Genomic DNA, 16,895 nt, shown 5'->3' with positions numbered 1-16,895 from the left:
GACCAAAATCTAAAATTGAAAATTCATTCCATCACACAAACAGTAGAAAATTAAAAATGGGAAAGGAGTGGATGGGAAGAGGTCAGTGTTTTTGTCACACACTGTGGTCTTCCCTTGCCACCTTACAGTTGTTTAGCAGTGTGTTTTCAGACTTGGATCTAAAGCTGAATGTATAATTTTGCTCTGAGAAAGAGAATCCAAAGCAGATTGTGAGTGACAGCTATTCAAACAAAAAAGTCTTCCTAGGGAACTAGCAGAACATTCCCCACTTCCATCTCCATGTTAATATATTTTCTAAAAATCCAGGCAATAAAGTATGTTATTGTATTTTCTAAAAATTGGAGAGTCTAACTATCTCCCTTAGTTACCTATTCCCCGCTTCAAGCACATTTTTACATTTTTACACTTCCCTTTAACTTGGGATGTACTGCACTCCAGATCCAAAGACAAAAGTATGTTGTTAACTTTGGATCTGAAGCACAACACATTCCCTACCTTTGACCATATTCTTATAATACAGAGGAATTGATCTCAGCTATATCTACAGCAGATCTGAGCTATATTGCCTAAGAATAACTGGGATAGGAGAAGGGAATTCTTGATACAGTTTTATAGATACAGTGGTACCTCTAGTTACGAACGTAATCCGTTCCGTGACTCTGGTTGCAACTCGAGTTGGTCTCAAGTCGAGGTAAAGTTTCCCATAAGGTTCAATGTAAATACGGCTAATCCGCCCTCCGAATTTGGTCGCACCCCGAGGTAAATTTCCCCCATAAGGTTCAATGTAAATACGGCTAAACAGTTCTGAAACATATGCATTTTATTTTTAAACCTCAAAAACCTTCCAAACGCCACAAAAACCTTCCAAACGTCACAAAACACACCACAAGCCTCACTGAACATCTCCTTGCTACCGCAATCTCGTCCACGGGAAGCCGCGACCGCATGGCAGCAGGGAAAATGCCCGCAGATCCGGTTCGTAAGTAGAGGCGGAGTTCGCAAGTAGAGGTAAATTTTTGGGGCCGGAGCTGGTCGTATCTTGAAAAATTCGTAAGGAGGGGCGTTCGTAACTAGAGGTACCACTGTACTTATAGGAGACCTCTATTTCTTGATAGCACGAGAAAACCCAATTGTTAACATGATGCTTTTAATGACAGAAGTAGTTGCTGCTTCTGGCATGTTGTGATCCCACTGGCTTGAATCCAAAGCTATCTTTTCATTAGGAGAAATTCTCTGCTAATCCAGTGGGAGAGTAGAAAGGAGACCCAAAGTCTAGATATCTTCTGTTTGTCCTATCACATTTTAAGATACTTTAGGGCCCATACAATTTCATATGCTACAGACTTTATGCTATCTTTTTCATTCACAAAGAGTTCAATTTAGAGGTGTCTTTCCATGAATGAAGTTTAGGCCATACAGTAGAAACCATGGTTCAAGGAAGGGGAAGGGGAAGCCAGTCCAACTGTCCCTCCCTCTCTTCCACCACCTCCTATGCCACTTCCTTTTCCAGTGGGTTCTCCAACTTTTAGAAGGTGCTGGGGGAAAATCAGTAGGGACAAACTATACCTTGCCACTTCAGTTAGTGAAATTCTACGCATACAATTCCTGGCTCCATCCTTGTGTTTTTCACATTTCAGTGCAGGTGAAGTAGACTTGAAATAGATCACTAAGAGCTTATGATTTACAATTATTTAGCAATTTTAAAAAAAAACACCTTTTAAGCTATTGAAATGAGGAAAGTTAGGCATTGGAAACAGAGTACATTTTCTGTGTGAAAAAACTTGAAATTCAGTTTAGTACTGAAAAAAAATTTCTGGCCTGAGATCCACTCTACTGTTCCTCCTTCGTTAAGGTCTACCATGCTGTTGCATTTAGAAAAACTTGAGGTCAACCTGTAGGCTTCAACCTGTCTACTCCTGCAGCTGTAATTCAACTGCCAATCCATTGCGATACTGAACTTCAGGGTTCTAGACCAACCCCCTCTTGAGGCAGGCATTCACAAAAAAGCATTAATTCATTTTCTCATGCACTCACAGTTCTGTGGCCCTGGGCCACTAATTTTTGACAGGTTTTTAAAATATGGTAGAGAAGAACCTTAAAGGAAAATGTCTTGAGGAGGTGAGACACAGAGTGCTGGCAAAATGTGTGAGAAATCATTGCTGAAAGGACGTAAATGTGCATAAAAATGTATGCCATGGGAAACCTTAACTGCTGACTTAGTAGATTTCAAATAGAACTGATCTCTAAAACACTGAAAGAGAGAGAATGACAGAATACTTGAAGAAACAGGTTACTTATCTAGTAGGTACGGCAAAATGTGAAGGGACACACTGAAGGTCAGCTAAAGGAAGATCTGACATAAGTTAGCTAATAGGGCATAAGGAACAGAAATCTTTAATATAAATGATGAAAATCAGATTAAAGTGGACAAAAGGAATTGTAATTGTAAGTGAAAACAAATATGGAAATAAACAGCCTAATCATTAGTTTTGCTTTGCCAACAAATGCAGTACATTCTTGGAATAAAGTGCTTATCATATGTTTTGTGAGCATAGTCTGCAAATAACACAGTGACAGCTTAATAAATTGATCATTTCCATGAATTTTGTATGGTGACCTATAGTAGTTATATAAAACTAAATAACATTCATCAAATTTTCTACAGATACCACAAACTTTGATAGAGAAATGGCTTTTTAACATAGTGGTGATAAAGTACCCTACTAGTAGATAAAAAGGCGGAGCAACTGCATAGCAACACTCATGATGAAAGCAGGAGAAGATGTCCTCTATCTTTGCTCTAAGGAGGGAGTGGAAGGAAGCTATGCCATCTCCTAATGACAGTTTACTAAATTGCTGGTTTCCCAGATATTGAGAACCAGTGAGGAAAGAGGATTATCTTTCTAATCATCTCCTAGTGACCAAGCTCTAAATCACTGGATTCCAACAGTGGGGACCCACCAACCTTCCAGCAGGTGACTTGAGAAGGGAGGAAGCCACTTTGTTTCTCTGCCCCCACAGTGCCACTCATTAGATTCACTGGATGGTGTGGGGACAAGAGCAGTTACACAACATGTATTGTGTAAAAGAGTGATGTGTTCATATGTGTAAGTACAGGAGAGGTGATGTGAATAGGAGTGTGAAGGAGCACACAGACATGAAGACAAGCCCCAAGCTTTAAAACTTGAGTCGAATGGGGTTGAAAAGCTTGTGCCCCCATGCAGTGCAGAATAGAAGAGAGCTGTTTTCTGCTGCAGGAGTTGAGAAAGGCTTGACTGAACAGAGTAACGTAATAGAATGAACTAGTGGTCGTTAAAAAAACTAAACAAATAAACCTGTGAGTGGCCATTGAAGAATTAATCCTAAATATAATAAGTCTTTATAAGCTTTTTGTTTATATGAAGAAGTAGAATTGGGAGGGAGTGATCATTGTTAGATACTTCATTGTTAGATACTGAGACCTATTGGTATTAATTTGGAACACACTACACTGTATTTATTCTGGTAGAAAACTGAAGTGGTTCATTGATGTTTTTTCTCATTTCTCATGTATCTCTATAAAGGCTGGCTTTCTGCCAACTTACTTTGGCTATTTTAAAAAGAAATCTAATATTCTTGTGAAAAGATTAAGAGACGCTTCTTCAAAATAATTTTGCTTTGCCTATCATTATTTGAAGATATACTTAAAAATCCAATATTGAAATGCCAACCTTCAGTTATTTTTATATGAATAATCTAATACTTGCTACCCTGAGGTCCTCAGTTTGTTCCTCTGCCAAACTGTGGTGCAAAGTCAGCATTTGTTCCGTACAACCTCTTCAAAGAAGTCTTACTTTAGAGCCAGCAATTTCACATTTCTGTTGCTGAAAGATTACTGGAATCTGCCTCAGCAGAGGATTTCTAACGTCCCCCTGAAAACTATGAAGTTGCCAACACACTTGTCATTTTTGTGGCTATGTAACAGGTTTCCATTCTAATGACCCAACATACTGATTCTTAAAATGACTATATATAATTGGAAAGATTGCATCGTTTTAGGGAGGATAGTCAGATAAACAATTTATTTTATTATCTTCATGTACCAAGTTAATTAATGAATACCTTTTACTGTAGAGGTTACTATCATTATAACTGGTCATTGTGAGGTTAAAGTGAATAAACACCTGCCTAAATATCTCAAATAAGGGGTTTTTAAAAATTTAAAGGTAAATTCAAAATACGATCATTTACAATTTACCTCTAAAAGTACCGCTGAGCATTCTAGAAAGAAAAGGTATATTGTATCAAAGTGGTATCCTGAATCAAGCTGCTGAAGAGTGGCAGAGTGAACCTGCACAATTTTCCATCAGTCGATCTGAAGGTTCTTAATAGTTGAAAAGCAATTAAAAGGCAATTCCAAAAGTGATTAAGCTTAGCTTTTTGTCCATATAGGCTACATTACAACTGAGAGCTTAGATGGAATCCCTCGACTCCCATCTGCTCCGCTTATGAGCTGACCACAAAAACCTCAGTTCCTGCAGTCTACTCACAAGGAGTAGCTGTCTGGAGGGCATGTTGGCAATCTCACAATCTCTCCTTTTTCCAGAGAGATTTCAATGCCAGGACTTGGCTTCTGATTGCCGATCTCTGCCACAGCGCCGTCCCCACTCCTTCGAGGACATCCAGCTCACCACGTCCTCACCGGAAGGCTGCTATGTTGGTTTAGGTAGAGTGTGTGAGCCTGGACTTGTCCTGTTCTGTTTCTTGTTCTTCTCCATTACTTCAATGTTGACGTACCGAAGGCTTTATGATGACGTACCGAAGGCTTTATGATGTTTTAGAGACTTGGTGTTCAGATTTAGAATACCGCTCATAGACAATGTGTTTATTAAATAAAACTAGATAAAAATTAAGATGTGTAGCTAGGCTGTTTGTGAAAATGGATAAAACAAATAAAATAAAAGCTCAGCAGGGAAACTGCTGCTCCATCACCATCTTAGCTCCGCGCTCAGCCAATGTAGCTTGTTTGCCCATTTATTTATTTAGATGTATATAGCTGCCCATCTTATGAGCTACAGCTCTGGGTGGCTCGCAGCAACAGTGATAAGAACATAAAAAACCTAACCCAGTGCCTGGAGGAAGGTCAACTTTTTAAGGCCTTCCAAAAGTCTAGAAGGGTAGGACCCTGCCAGATTTCAGGAAGGAAGATGTTGTACAGGGCCAAGGCCACTACTGAGAAGGCATGCTTCCTATGTCCTGCTTGATGACCAAGTTTGGTAGAAGGGACCTGGAGTCCACCCACCCTATCCAGCCTGGCACTATATTTTATGTACAGTTGCTGTTAGCCAACCAATATGATCAGTTTCTTTGTTTTATTGCTTGTAAAACCTGCTGTAACCAATCCTATTGATTATTTAGTGATTATTTATTTTGTCTTCTTATTGTTTTAAATTTAAATTTTTATCTTTTTTAAGGGGAATTCTGATCATTGATCGTAATAAACAACTGACTGACTGACTATTTCTAGAAATACTCTGTGCCCCTGAGAATGCTTAGATCTTGTTAGCCTTTTTGGGTTATTTTTCTCTACCTGAATTCCCCCCATCCCACCCCACCCATTGTAGTGAGGGAGAGCCATACTGTATCCCAATCCCAGCTATTTCAAATACTTGACCTCTCCATTGCTGCCAATGAGTAGTGTTCTCTGCTTCTGGGATTTTAAATAGCTTTCTACTATAAAGTAGGGGAATATATATAGGACCATCAGTCCTACCTGCCCCAAATTTCTGCTCTGGAAAGCACTCATATTGCATACACTTATTATTCACCCAATTACTTTGTTCCATTCCATCCACCAATCTAGTTGTCATCCCTCCTCCCACCCAACTCACTGAGCATACTGTGCAGCTGAGTTATTACGTAGTTGCTTGGGGGAGGGGGAGGGATTCAGATCCATTTGGGGGGGGGTATTTATATGTCTTGAGTTTTGCATATCTGCAAATCTTGGTTTATCATGAGTGCACTGATACTTTTCACTTATTAGTGCCTGATATAGTTTGGATTGGAACTGCTATTTAAAGTGGATGATTTTTCTTCTTCATTCTTTATTACAATTTAACTTATGAGAATTGAAATACTATAGCCTTAAAAAATAAACAAGTGGACCTTTAATGTGCAGCACTACTGATTAAAATTGCTCCCTACTGATTAATCAACTATCAAGGTTGATTAATCTATCAAATTAAGACAATTACAGATTGCAGTCTTAATTTTATATGCACAGCCTTTTCCAGCTACAGTTTCATCAGAGTAAAGTTATGTTCCCGGATGTCATTGATTCAGATTTATTTATGCATGCAGGGAATCCTATTTGCCTGAGCAATCTATCTTTGATCACTACCATTGTTTCTATTATCATTGTTTCCACTATCATTTTTACAAGGAAAAAAAAAATCCCCATTTGTAGAACATCACATTTTAGAGTTATGGTGTCACAGCAAAGTATCTCTCTTTTATTTTTAACAAATTTCTAGTAAGTGTTTTAGTGATAAATACAAAAATAATATCATTTCATGATATTTATGGAAAAGATTATAATAAATGTATGCCAAGTCATTTCACCTTTTTGATACATCAATGTCCAAGCAAAACCCTGTATTGGAGAGTCCATGGGGTTCTCTGAGCTTGGTTGTTTTCTTGCAGACGTTTCGTTACCCGACTAGGTAACATCATCAGTGCTAGAAGGGAGTGGGGTTTGCTCCCTGTGTATATATGGTAGCTTGCCCTGTCAGTGTTGGTGGGGTTGTTGTTTTCTCCTTGGTAGTTCCTTGATTAGGGTATTGTTTACTACTTGACTGTTTGTCTGGTATTAATCTTGGTGTTAATCCCTGCTTATCTGGGTGTTGATTGCTGGCAAGGAGGTGTTCTGGTCTTTTTGTTTCCTTTTTATTGTCTCTTTTGAATGGTGTTTAAGTGTTGTTTATCTCTATGTGCCTATTGATGGCTGACTTGTCTGAATACAAGCTTCCAGGAATTCCCTTGTGTTTTTGGATTTAGCTTGATCTAAGATGCTGACAGTTTCCCAGTTTAGACTATGATTGAGTTTGTCCATGTGTTGTGAAATTAAGGAATTTTCACTGTGTCTTCTGATTGCTAGTTGGTGTTCATGGATGTGGTCTGCTAGTCTTCTGCCTGTCTGTCCTACATAGTGGCTGTTACAGTCCTTACACTGTAGGTTGTAGATGATTCCTGTTTTTTCTTCTTGGGCTACTGGGTCTTTTGGTTTAGTTAAGATGTTTTGGAGGGCTTTAGTTGGTTTGTGTGCTACAGCGATCCCATGTGGTTGTAATAGTCCATTTTCTGTTTTCATTATGTGTGATTAATTTTCTTCTTATTTTTATTGTTGTTTTTAAAGTTGTTTGCCACCCAGAGTCACTTTGGCGAGATGGGCAGCCATTTATAGACTGAATAAAAATAAAAAAAAAATAGAAAATAAGAATGGCTTGAGTGCAGAAACTGTTTTGACCATAAGCTTCCTTCTGGGTGCTGAGGAAATACAAGTTTGAGTGTTTTGCTGTACATTGGTGATACAGCGAAGGTCCAACCTGCTTCCTAATGATAGTGAAATGGATAGTCAGAACAATTAGGTAGAGGAGACATTAAAATCCAACATTCTCTACCATATTAAATGGCTGAGCACCCAGAACCATGATCTGAACTCATGTCAATATCTGATACCTTTGGACAACTTTAACACTTATCCCCCTACAGCTGCTTTGCCCAATGCACACGCACCTTGGTCTTCTTGAGAGCAAGTGCCTTACCGCTAGTTTGGGCATAGGTTGCCTCCTAATACCAGAGTTGGGAAGGATGCTTAGATTAGGGCTGAGCATTTGTTTAAGCGGGGGACGCGGTGGCGCAGCGGCTTAATGACGCCGAAAGTTGCTGGCCAGAAATGGCTGACGCTTCGGCGGTTTGAGTCCAGCCTTCGCGTTAAACAGGGTGAGCTCCTGTTTCCTCCCCAGTTCCTGTCAACCCAACAGTTCGAAAACTTACGTGACTAGATAAATGGGGACTCTCACTCTGGTGGGAGGAAAAATGCTGGCGGCGCCTTGCAAAAAAGGAGTTGGGAGCAGTTGCCGGTAAGCGCGAAAAACCACGCTCGCCCGAAAAGGGCGCGAAGCAACAGAAACCCCGCCTCCTGCGCTCACCAGCTGGGCTCTGCCCTAGGAAGGAGGCTCTGGCAAACCACTTCCGAAAACAGTTGCCTTGAAAACTGCAAGGACTCGTCCAAGCAGTCACTGCAGGGTCAGCAATGACTGAGCGCAGACAAAAAAAAAAAAAAAATTGTTTAAGCATCCAGAATGTCCCAACCAATTTTGTGTCCTTGCCTCTAGTGACCCATGTTTTTCTGTGGCTGTAAGCAGCATAGCATGGGTCAAGCTTGATGTGTTCCTGTCCTGTGCTGCTCTTAGTCCCAGCATGCTCACTTTGGTGGTGGCTTGTTGCTTGTGGACAAATCTGGATCTCTAGCAGCAGTAGCTGGGGGATCCTCATCTTCCTGACTCAATCTCAGTCTCTGGGATGCTAACAAAGAGGAGTGAGCTAACTGTGCAAAGATTTAGCATCACCCCCTCCTCTTCTGCCAAAGGAAAAATGCTGGAAAAACGCTTTTACCAGTATTAGGCCCTGCTTTAGGGAAAGCTGGTGGTATCACTGCTCCCCCAGTGATGTCTAACCTCCATGCAGTTGTCATCCTTCCCCTCCCTTGACCAGCAGAGTTTAACTTGGCTTTTGCGCTCCTTCTCAGTAGTTACTCCTCTACCTTGTCTAATCATGCCTTTGTAAGTGAGGTTCTGTAGGGGGAGGTACAACTACTTAGCCCTAAAGGGGGAAGAAGTGGGAAGCCATAAACACATGCCTTGGTTTAACACAAGGGCTTGTGCACACATGAGTCTTTAACTGGAAGAACTGATTCCTCCATATAGAAAAGCAGTTCTTATTTTGGGGTGGGGGTGGAAATAGCTTCTTAAACTTTATGAACTGAATGTCTCTCTCTCTCCTCTAGCTAGTATCCACTATACTATTTTAAACTGCTGTTTTAAAATTAAAACAAAGGCACGTTTGAACCCTACTCCCACAACTAGAATGGTGTCTGTATGTGTGTAAGTTACTCCAGAGGCGTATTGCCTAACCACTGCAGAGCAATTTTCTCTCCTTGCATTTGCTATGCAGAAAGGCATATTTAAAAGGACACCAAACCCCCCGCCATAGGAAGAGCACCTCCCTTTGTGGCTCAGAGGTGGGCAAAGCAGTTGGGTATGTCCTGTTTACTCAAATTTTGTTGGGATATACACAGTAATCATATTGCCACCCTGTTAGCATGCTTCCCAGATTGCAATAATGAATTCCTGCTTATCCTTTTACTTGCAGACAGATGGTCTGCTGGAACTTAGAAGGTACCAAAATTTTGTGCAGCAGCACGTAGGGGTTGCCAGCTCAACTGGTAAACCAAATTTTCCACAGTTATATTGTTATCTGTTTATTGTCTGGACATTTCAATGTGTGTAGGCTGTTATAAGTTGTTGGCTTTGGGCTATAATAAAAAATTCAGTTACTCAATCTTTTGTAATTTGTTCCAGAGGGTCAGGCTTTTTTATTTTGTCTGTTAATGCTTCTATATCAAGATAATAAGGTTTTGTGCATGATATTAATTTATTCAGATATCTCTCCCCCCCAACTCCCACCCCCACTACTTCCTGCATTAAAAGCATCTATTAGTTAATAAGATTCCCAGCTCTCAATGGGATAGGAAGTCAATGCAGAATTCATTATGCTTTTCTTCTCTTAACTTGCAAATGGTTTTTCTCTTACCTTGGGAGGAACTGAAGAATGTCCATGTCATGTACGTTTCAGACAACAACAACATGAGAGAGTAATTTTGCACATGGCTGATACTTTAAGCCAAGATTCAGATTAAGAATGTTATAGGAAATTGCTGGATATGGTTTCATTATTTGCTTCCTGCAGTTTTGCTAGATATGTATTATTTGTTTGTTTTCTAATACATAACACTTTGTGGATAACAAAATAGAACTGATAAACAGTTTAACTATGTGGCAGCATAGTTGATACAGCATCTATGCACCCATTGAATGTTTTATTTAAGTCTTAGCTCAAGCATAGATGTGGGGAAGAGAATATCCAGTGAAATTACTAAAATCAACATAGAACTTTCATTTTTCATCATAAGGAGAATTTCAATGTGTTTATCTTTAATTATACATAGGCAAACAGGAATCAGGTCTGTTGAAAATCCTAAGAGGGAAATATTTTTTGCTTGGTGTAATTTCAATTCTAGTTTAGCTAGTTTGGAGATTTGTATAAATTTGCTGCTACTTTCAAGAGAGATCCAGCATGCCAGTTCAGTTCTTTGGCCAGCAAACAAATATAATATATTTGCTTCTACCTTTGTTTATTTTTTTCCCTTCAATTTCAGAGTTTGAAAGCGGCATGGCTGAAAATGAGGTCCCACCTCCTTTGCCTCCACATCCTAGTGAGAAGCTGTTCACAGATTATAATCATAGGTCTGAAGATGTTTACTATTTTTGATTTCATATCTAGTGATAGCAATGCATTTCCTTCATGTTATGTGAAAAATAGTTTTGCTTTTGCAAATAGTGCACCAAAACATGTGTTCCAATGTTCATCTTTCTTAATCTTCCAAATTTATTATGAATTAATTTTTTTCTTACTTACACTCACAGCACTTAGATATAATTATCCCCACTGGGTAGGAAGAAACTGAGGCCAGTCAAAGCTGAATTGTTAAATTTCCAAAGTTTAAACCCAACCAATGTATCTATTGAATTGCATGGCTCATTGTAGTAATTGTTTTTACTACTAGTAATTGTTTCCACCTATAAAAATTAGTACAAGTTTTCATTTGGGGGCATTTTGCAATTTTATATTTCATTGAGTATTGGGGGGGGGCGTTCTTATGTTCATATGGGATTTGCAGTTTCATTAAATGGAACTGTCCCTTTTTAGAGCAATTGCCTCTCTCTCATCCTTACTATCCACTGTGATTATAATTAAGGAGATTCTTTATCAACATTCTGAATAGGATTGGAAACTGGTTAAAAAAATTGGTTATGTTGCAAACCTGATTGAATCAAACAACATATAAGATGAAAGGACTGGGGAGCCTGCATGCAGCGTTATGTGCAATTTCTCACCAGAGCTCTCCTTATCACATGTTCTGCATTTCTAATTGGCAAGATACTTCAAAATCTCCCGTTTTTATCCAGTTTCCCTCTTCCCTGAGAAGGAATTGACTAGAGACTTGCAGTGTTTCTTTGAGACAGAGTTTATGTGCATATAATTCACACAAATCTAGACGACTCAACATCAGTGAAATTTCGGTATGGAAATTTTTGGAAATATGTAATTTTCAGCATACAGTATTAATTATTTTTAAATTTAAACTTAGACTTAAGTCTAAGACTATCATGGATCAAATACTGACTGGAATCTAATAATACTCTTCCAGTGATTGAAATCTTCCATTAGCAGAATCAAAAGAGGCCAGTCGGTCCTTCCCAATAGAGTTTTTCATTGGCCCTCCAAATCTGGTCAGAAGGATTGGAGTACTCTTTTTTGGCAAAGTTTGGGAGCAGAGCTAAAGGTAGAGGGATTCTGTGAAAAGGCATATGTTTACATTACATTAGACCATGCCTTTGATCTTTTCAGTTGAATGGTGAAATGATTACCTTAGGTCTTGATTTCCATGCAAAGCATTTTGCTTCTCAACAGCATATTCACATTTTCAATCTTAAGCATGAATATATTATAGAGCATCTAGGAGTTTTATCTAATTGGAAACAAATTAAGAACCTGATGATATATGTATTAGATGATAGCACACTTTTTCTTTGTTTTAATACTTAAATTAATGCACTTTGTTTAATATGCCTTATTAGTGACTGAATTAATGACAAAGTGGGCAAACAAGGTAAAAACCAATACCTTTGGGTCAAGTGATTGTTACCCAAAGTAAATTTAGATTTAATGTAGGCAATAACTCATGCAAAAAACTTGCATGACTTACAATAGCTGAGGAGGGAAAATGCATTATATGGTATAGAGTTTAATTACTACATTTGATTTTGAGCCAGTTCTTCTGGTTCCCCACCCCACCCCATAACCTTGGTATGATTTCTTTCTTTCAACAGCATAGTAGCAGATTCAGAAGCTTTTTTGCCAAATCAGCACATCAGCTTCAGATCTTTGACACTGGCCAAGCAGACAGAAACGATTAATCTGAAAGCCTCCAAGAGTATGGACCTTGGTAAGGAGTGGTCACTAGACTTTTAGCTTCACTGTATTGTTTTCTTTCTTTAGCTTCAGTTCCCTTGTTTTCTTTCTTAAGTACATCTAATTCAGAGGAAGAATTATTATGAGAGGCCAAATTTGGCTGAAATTCGAAGGAAAAAAATCTATCTTTGCAGTACTTTGTTGTTGTCTAGATACAAATGTATATAACTGTAGAGACTGAATGAGGTCACATATTATACTAAATTATAATATGAATTGTTTGATTTATTCTTTGGTGCAATGTTTGAACCCACTATTTGGTTTATCTAGTAATCTGTGAACCAAGGCATTCTACTCTTAATGACTGATAAAAGCACCTTACTTTGTTAATGCAGATTTTAAATGTGTCTATATACATAAATATTGAAAAGCCCAGTAACTCAGATATCTTATTCATTGTGATGCCATAGAACATTTTGCTTCTCCATTTAAAATATTGTCTAGGAAATGGGAGAAAAGAAATATGCTAATGATATACACTGTAGGCCATGAGTAGCATCTTTAATACAATAATAATAATAATGCACATACAAGAAAATTGGGATAAGATTGTAATTCAGGAAAGTTGCCAAGTTTCTCTGTCACTGTTGACTTAAGCTGATAGAGGAGGCTCCTTCTAGCCATTTAGGGTTACTATTAAAATAGGAAGCCATTTCCCAATCAACAGTAAAATAATAATAACAACAACAACTGTTCAGCTCCCTTTTAAAGGCACATTACTGGTGTCAACCTTGTGCCTTGCTAGCAGTCAGAGCTGTGCAGAATGTATTGAACTGTGGTAGAAAATAATTTCCACACTCTTGGCACAGCATATAACAATTTCATCTGAAATTGCTTTCTCTGAAGAAAGGTGACAGATCTTTTGTGCTCAGTTACTGCACAGGTGGGTATTTCAGCTTGGTAGCCCGTCAGCATCTGTCTTGCAATTGAGCACGTCATACGTATTGCTAACCTCAGAGCTTGGTGCCTTCGGTGTCAGTTGGAAATCGTCCTAATGCAGAGAATATGTTAATGTGAAGATGAGGCATAGCTGAAAGTATGGCTTCTGGGTTTGAGTTTACAGAATGTTTAGACAGTTTCTGCAAGTGGCAGAGATGTTACAGAAATGATATGGGCAACACGGTTTTCCACAATACATGAAATTGCTCAAATTGCAGGATAGAAATCACTCTGATTCAATATTGTGATGAAAGTGGGTGGCTGCTTACTGTGTAATTGTTACACTAATACATTCCCGTGTGATAGCTTTACTTACATGAAGAGCTTATGGTCTGTTGGTTCCAGTGCCAACTGTGCCTTAGCAAGCTTTCCATTCACTATATAGGTATTGCTTCCAGTAATCAAAGCTTTCAGAGAACATGAATTGAAGATGCTTGATTATAAAGAAAGAAAAGCTATTTTCCTCCACAATTTAGGACTTTAAACGACAGAGCTAAGTGTACATCCTTATTTTGCTGCTCAACAGGTCTAAAGATAAATACTAAACAAGAAAATAATAGACAGTTCAGAGTAGTTGGCCTATCTGCAAAAGATCTTTTAGATTTTCAAAACCATTTACAAAGTATTTACCTGAGGTATATAATGTTCTTTTTTGTCCATTTCCTTGAATTTTATGTATGCAAATTTTAAAAAAACAAAAATTTGCATCCCAGGAACTTAAAGAGAAGAATAATTTGAACATTTAGAGAGAGAATATATATTTACTTTCCCTCCCAATAAAATGTCTGCTCTTCTAATATATCTACTGTGATAAATAAGCAGCCAAATTGACTCATGATGTAAATATCTCATACAAAAAGGGTGATGAATGGCCCAAAGTCACCCATGAGCTTCCAGGCATGAGGTGGAGTTGATGTTGGGTCCTCCAGACACTATATCACACTGGCTATCTAACATACAACAGGAGAAGCTGCAAGGCCTTCTCGTGTATGTACAGTCCTTTTTTAATTGGGTAGAAAACTATGGCAAAACTCTCATGAGGGTTAATTTTGCCTATTTTTTTATATTATATTTTGCTAGATAAAGTGTTTGGATAAATACTTTGTTTCCCCAACCTTATAGAAAGTCAGGATATACATATTTTTAAAAATCTGGAAAAGCACCTATATGGACTTACTTAAAACAAGGCTGCTATTATTTAGTAAAACATGGCTTTCATCTTCTGCAGTTCTTCAGAAATGTGGGTCCTGTCTGGAGAGGAAAAAAGGAAGGGAGGGAGGGAATAATTTTAGTAAAGGTCCTTTTAATGTATGAGGTTTCGTTTTTTATATTTTTTGTTGACAGTAACTCTCAAGCTCAGTTTCAGAGCATCTGGGATAGCACCATCATCCTTTCCTTACATCAGATATAAACCTGTCACTGAAAAGTGGTTCTGTGTTTTCCTATAAATCCAATGTCAATTCCTTTTTGGAACTTCAAGGTAGAAATGGTTGTGCAATGAAAGTCAGCAGGCTTTTCAAAACTATTTCTCTGATACTGAGAATTTTTCAGGTGAGGAATAGGACAAAACAAAGGAAATACAATCAAGTATTTGTCTACCAGCATGTTTCTAATATGCTGGAAAAGCGAGAGGACCACTACTTTTAAATGTTTTCTCTCCCACAATTTAAACTACCCTAATGGAAAGCCAGTTGCTAGTTATGTGCAAGCAGCATTCTTGGTTTTTAAATGTGGCACTTCTGCCAAAATGATTGCTTCTTTTTCTTTACTAGGTCCTTGCCTCCATTTTCAGAGTTTCTTGTTGCAATTAATGAGCTTGCAATTAAAACTTGATATTTCTAATTAAATTCTGTTTTAATTAATTTTATTTAATTAAAGAGGGGGTTTTTGGAGAAGATAGGTGCTCTTGTACTACTGAATGTAATAAGAAAACACCTGTTTTCATTCTAATTTCATTCTATTAGCAAACGTGGAGTGAGAAAAAGATAAATTTAATATTTCAGCATCAGGGAAACACAGTTTAGTACTGTTAACCAGACTGAATGGCCTTGTCATCTCATACATGGTGATTTGCCTCTTCTTTTCCTGATGAAACTACTTTTGATGTAAGAGTTAGGGGACTATACCCTTGGAATGTGGTACTACCCAGAAGTATATCCCCATGAATATGTCCCACATATGCAATTGTGTGGTGAAATACGTGCCAAAGGGTAAAGGTTTCCTCATTCTTGAGCATTTGAGCAACCCATGCTTAATTGATCAATATGTGACTGGTCTACATCACTACAGAAGAAAATTTGTGATGATTTTTTCATTATTAAACATAACAAAATAAAATGTGCATGAGATAAAAGTTTGCCTAGCTCTTCTCAATTGATCTTTACTTTTCAGTTTGGAAGAAATTTTTAGGTTGAAGAACATTCAATCACCTGTCCCCTATTTTTAACATCCAGTTTGAGATTATTATCCATCTTGGTCATAATTAGGCTCTCAATCTTGCCTGATTTATAGGGATAGGTTTCTGAGAGTTCTGCATCCAGCCTGCATCCTCAGTTGATCAAAGATGTCCTCATAATTGTTGCTTCTACTCTAAATTCTTTTGAGTCCAAAATAAAAAAGGCATTTAAGTACTAGATTTCCTGTCCAGAAATACAGTGGGGCAAAAAAGTATTTAGTCAGCCACCAATTGTGCAAGTTCTCCCACTTAAAAAGATGAGAGAGGCCTGTAATTTTCATCATAGGTATACCTCAACTATGAGAGACAAAATGGGGGAAAAAATCCAGAAAATCACATTGTCTGATTTTTAAAGAATTTATTTGCAAATCATGGTGGAAAATAAGTATTTGGTCAATATCAAAAGTTCATCTCAATACTTTGTTATATATCCTTTGTTGGCAATGACAGAGGTCAAACGTTTTCTGTAAGCCTTCACAACGTTTTCACACACTGTTGCTGGTATTTTGGCCCATTCCTCCATGCAGATCTCCTCTAGAGCAGTGATGTTTTGGGGCTGTCTCTGGGCAACACGGACTTTCAACTCCCTCCAAAGGTTTTCCATGGGGTTGAGATCTGGAGACTGGCTAGGCCACTCCAGGACCTTGAAATGCTTCTTACGAAGCCACTCCTTCGTTGCCCGGGTGGTGTGTTTGGGATCATTGTCATGCTGAAAGACCCAGCCACGTTTCATCTTCAATGCCCTTGCTGATGGAAGGAGGTGTTCACTCAAAATCTCACGATACATGGCCCCATTCATTCTTTCCTTTACACGGATCAGTCGTCCTGGTCCCTTTGCAGAAAAACAGCCCCAAAGCATGATGTTTCCACCCCCATGCTTCACAGTAGGTATGGTGTTCTTTGGATGCAACTCAGCATTCTCTCTCCTCCAAACACGACGAGTTGAGTTTAGACCAAAACGTTCTACTTTGGTTTCATCTGACCATATGACATTCTCCCAATCCTCTTCTGGATCATCCAAATGCTCTCTAGCAAACTTCAGACAGGCCCAGACATGTACTGGCTTAAGCAGGGGGACACATCTGGCACTGCAGGATTTGAGTCCCTGGCGGCGTAGTGTGTTACTGATGGTAGCCTTTGTTACTTT

At 38.5% G+C, this 16,895-nt stretch overlaps 1 protein-coding gene across 9 annotated transcripts in view; it reads left to right on the top strand.

Annotated features, from left to right (window-relative positions):
* The window catches only part of PARD3B (par-3 family cell polarity regulator beta), a 560,921-nt gene that overhangs the window by 213,351 nt on the left and 330,675 nt on the right, over positions 1–16,895 (top strand). For all 9 annotated transcript variants that reach the window (XM_088135640.1, XM_088135642.1, XM_088135644.1 and 6 more), the window contains 2 exons: positions 10,478–10,565; positions 12,213–12,328. In XM_088135640.1, coding sequence (XP_087991766.1) covers positions 10,478–10,565; positions 12,213–12,328 — 204 coding nt within the window. The remainder of the gene's footprint in view (positions 1–10,477; positions 10,566–12,212; positions 12,329–16,895) is intronic.

The sequence above is a fragment of the Python bivittatus genome, unplaced genomic scaffold (assembly GCF_059951505.1).
Source record: "Python bivittatus isolate LINGU-HERP-01145 unplaced genomic scaffold, Pbiv_v1 ctg000200_np1212, whole genome shotgun sequence".
NCBI classification, from domain to species: Eukaryota; Metazoa; Chordata; class Lepidosauria; order Squamata; family Pythonidae; genus Python; species Python bivittatus.
This window is presented reverse-complemented; position numbering and strand designations above follow the sequence as displayed.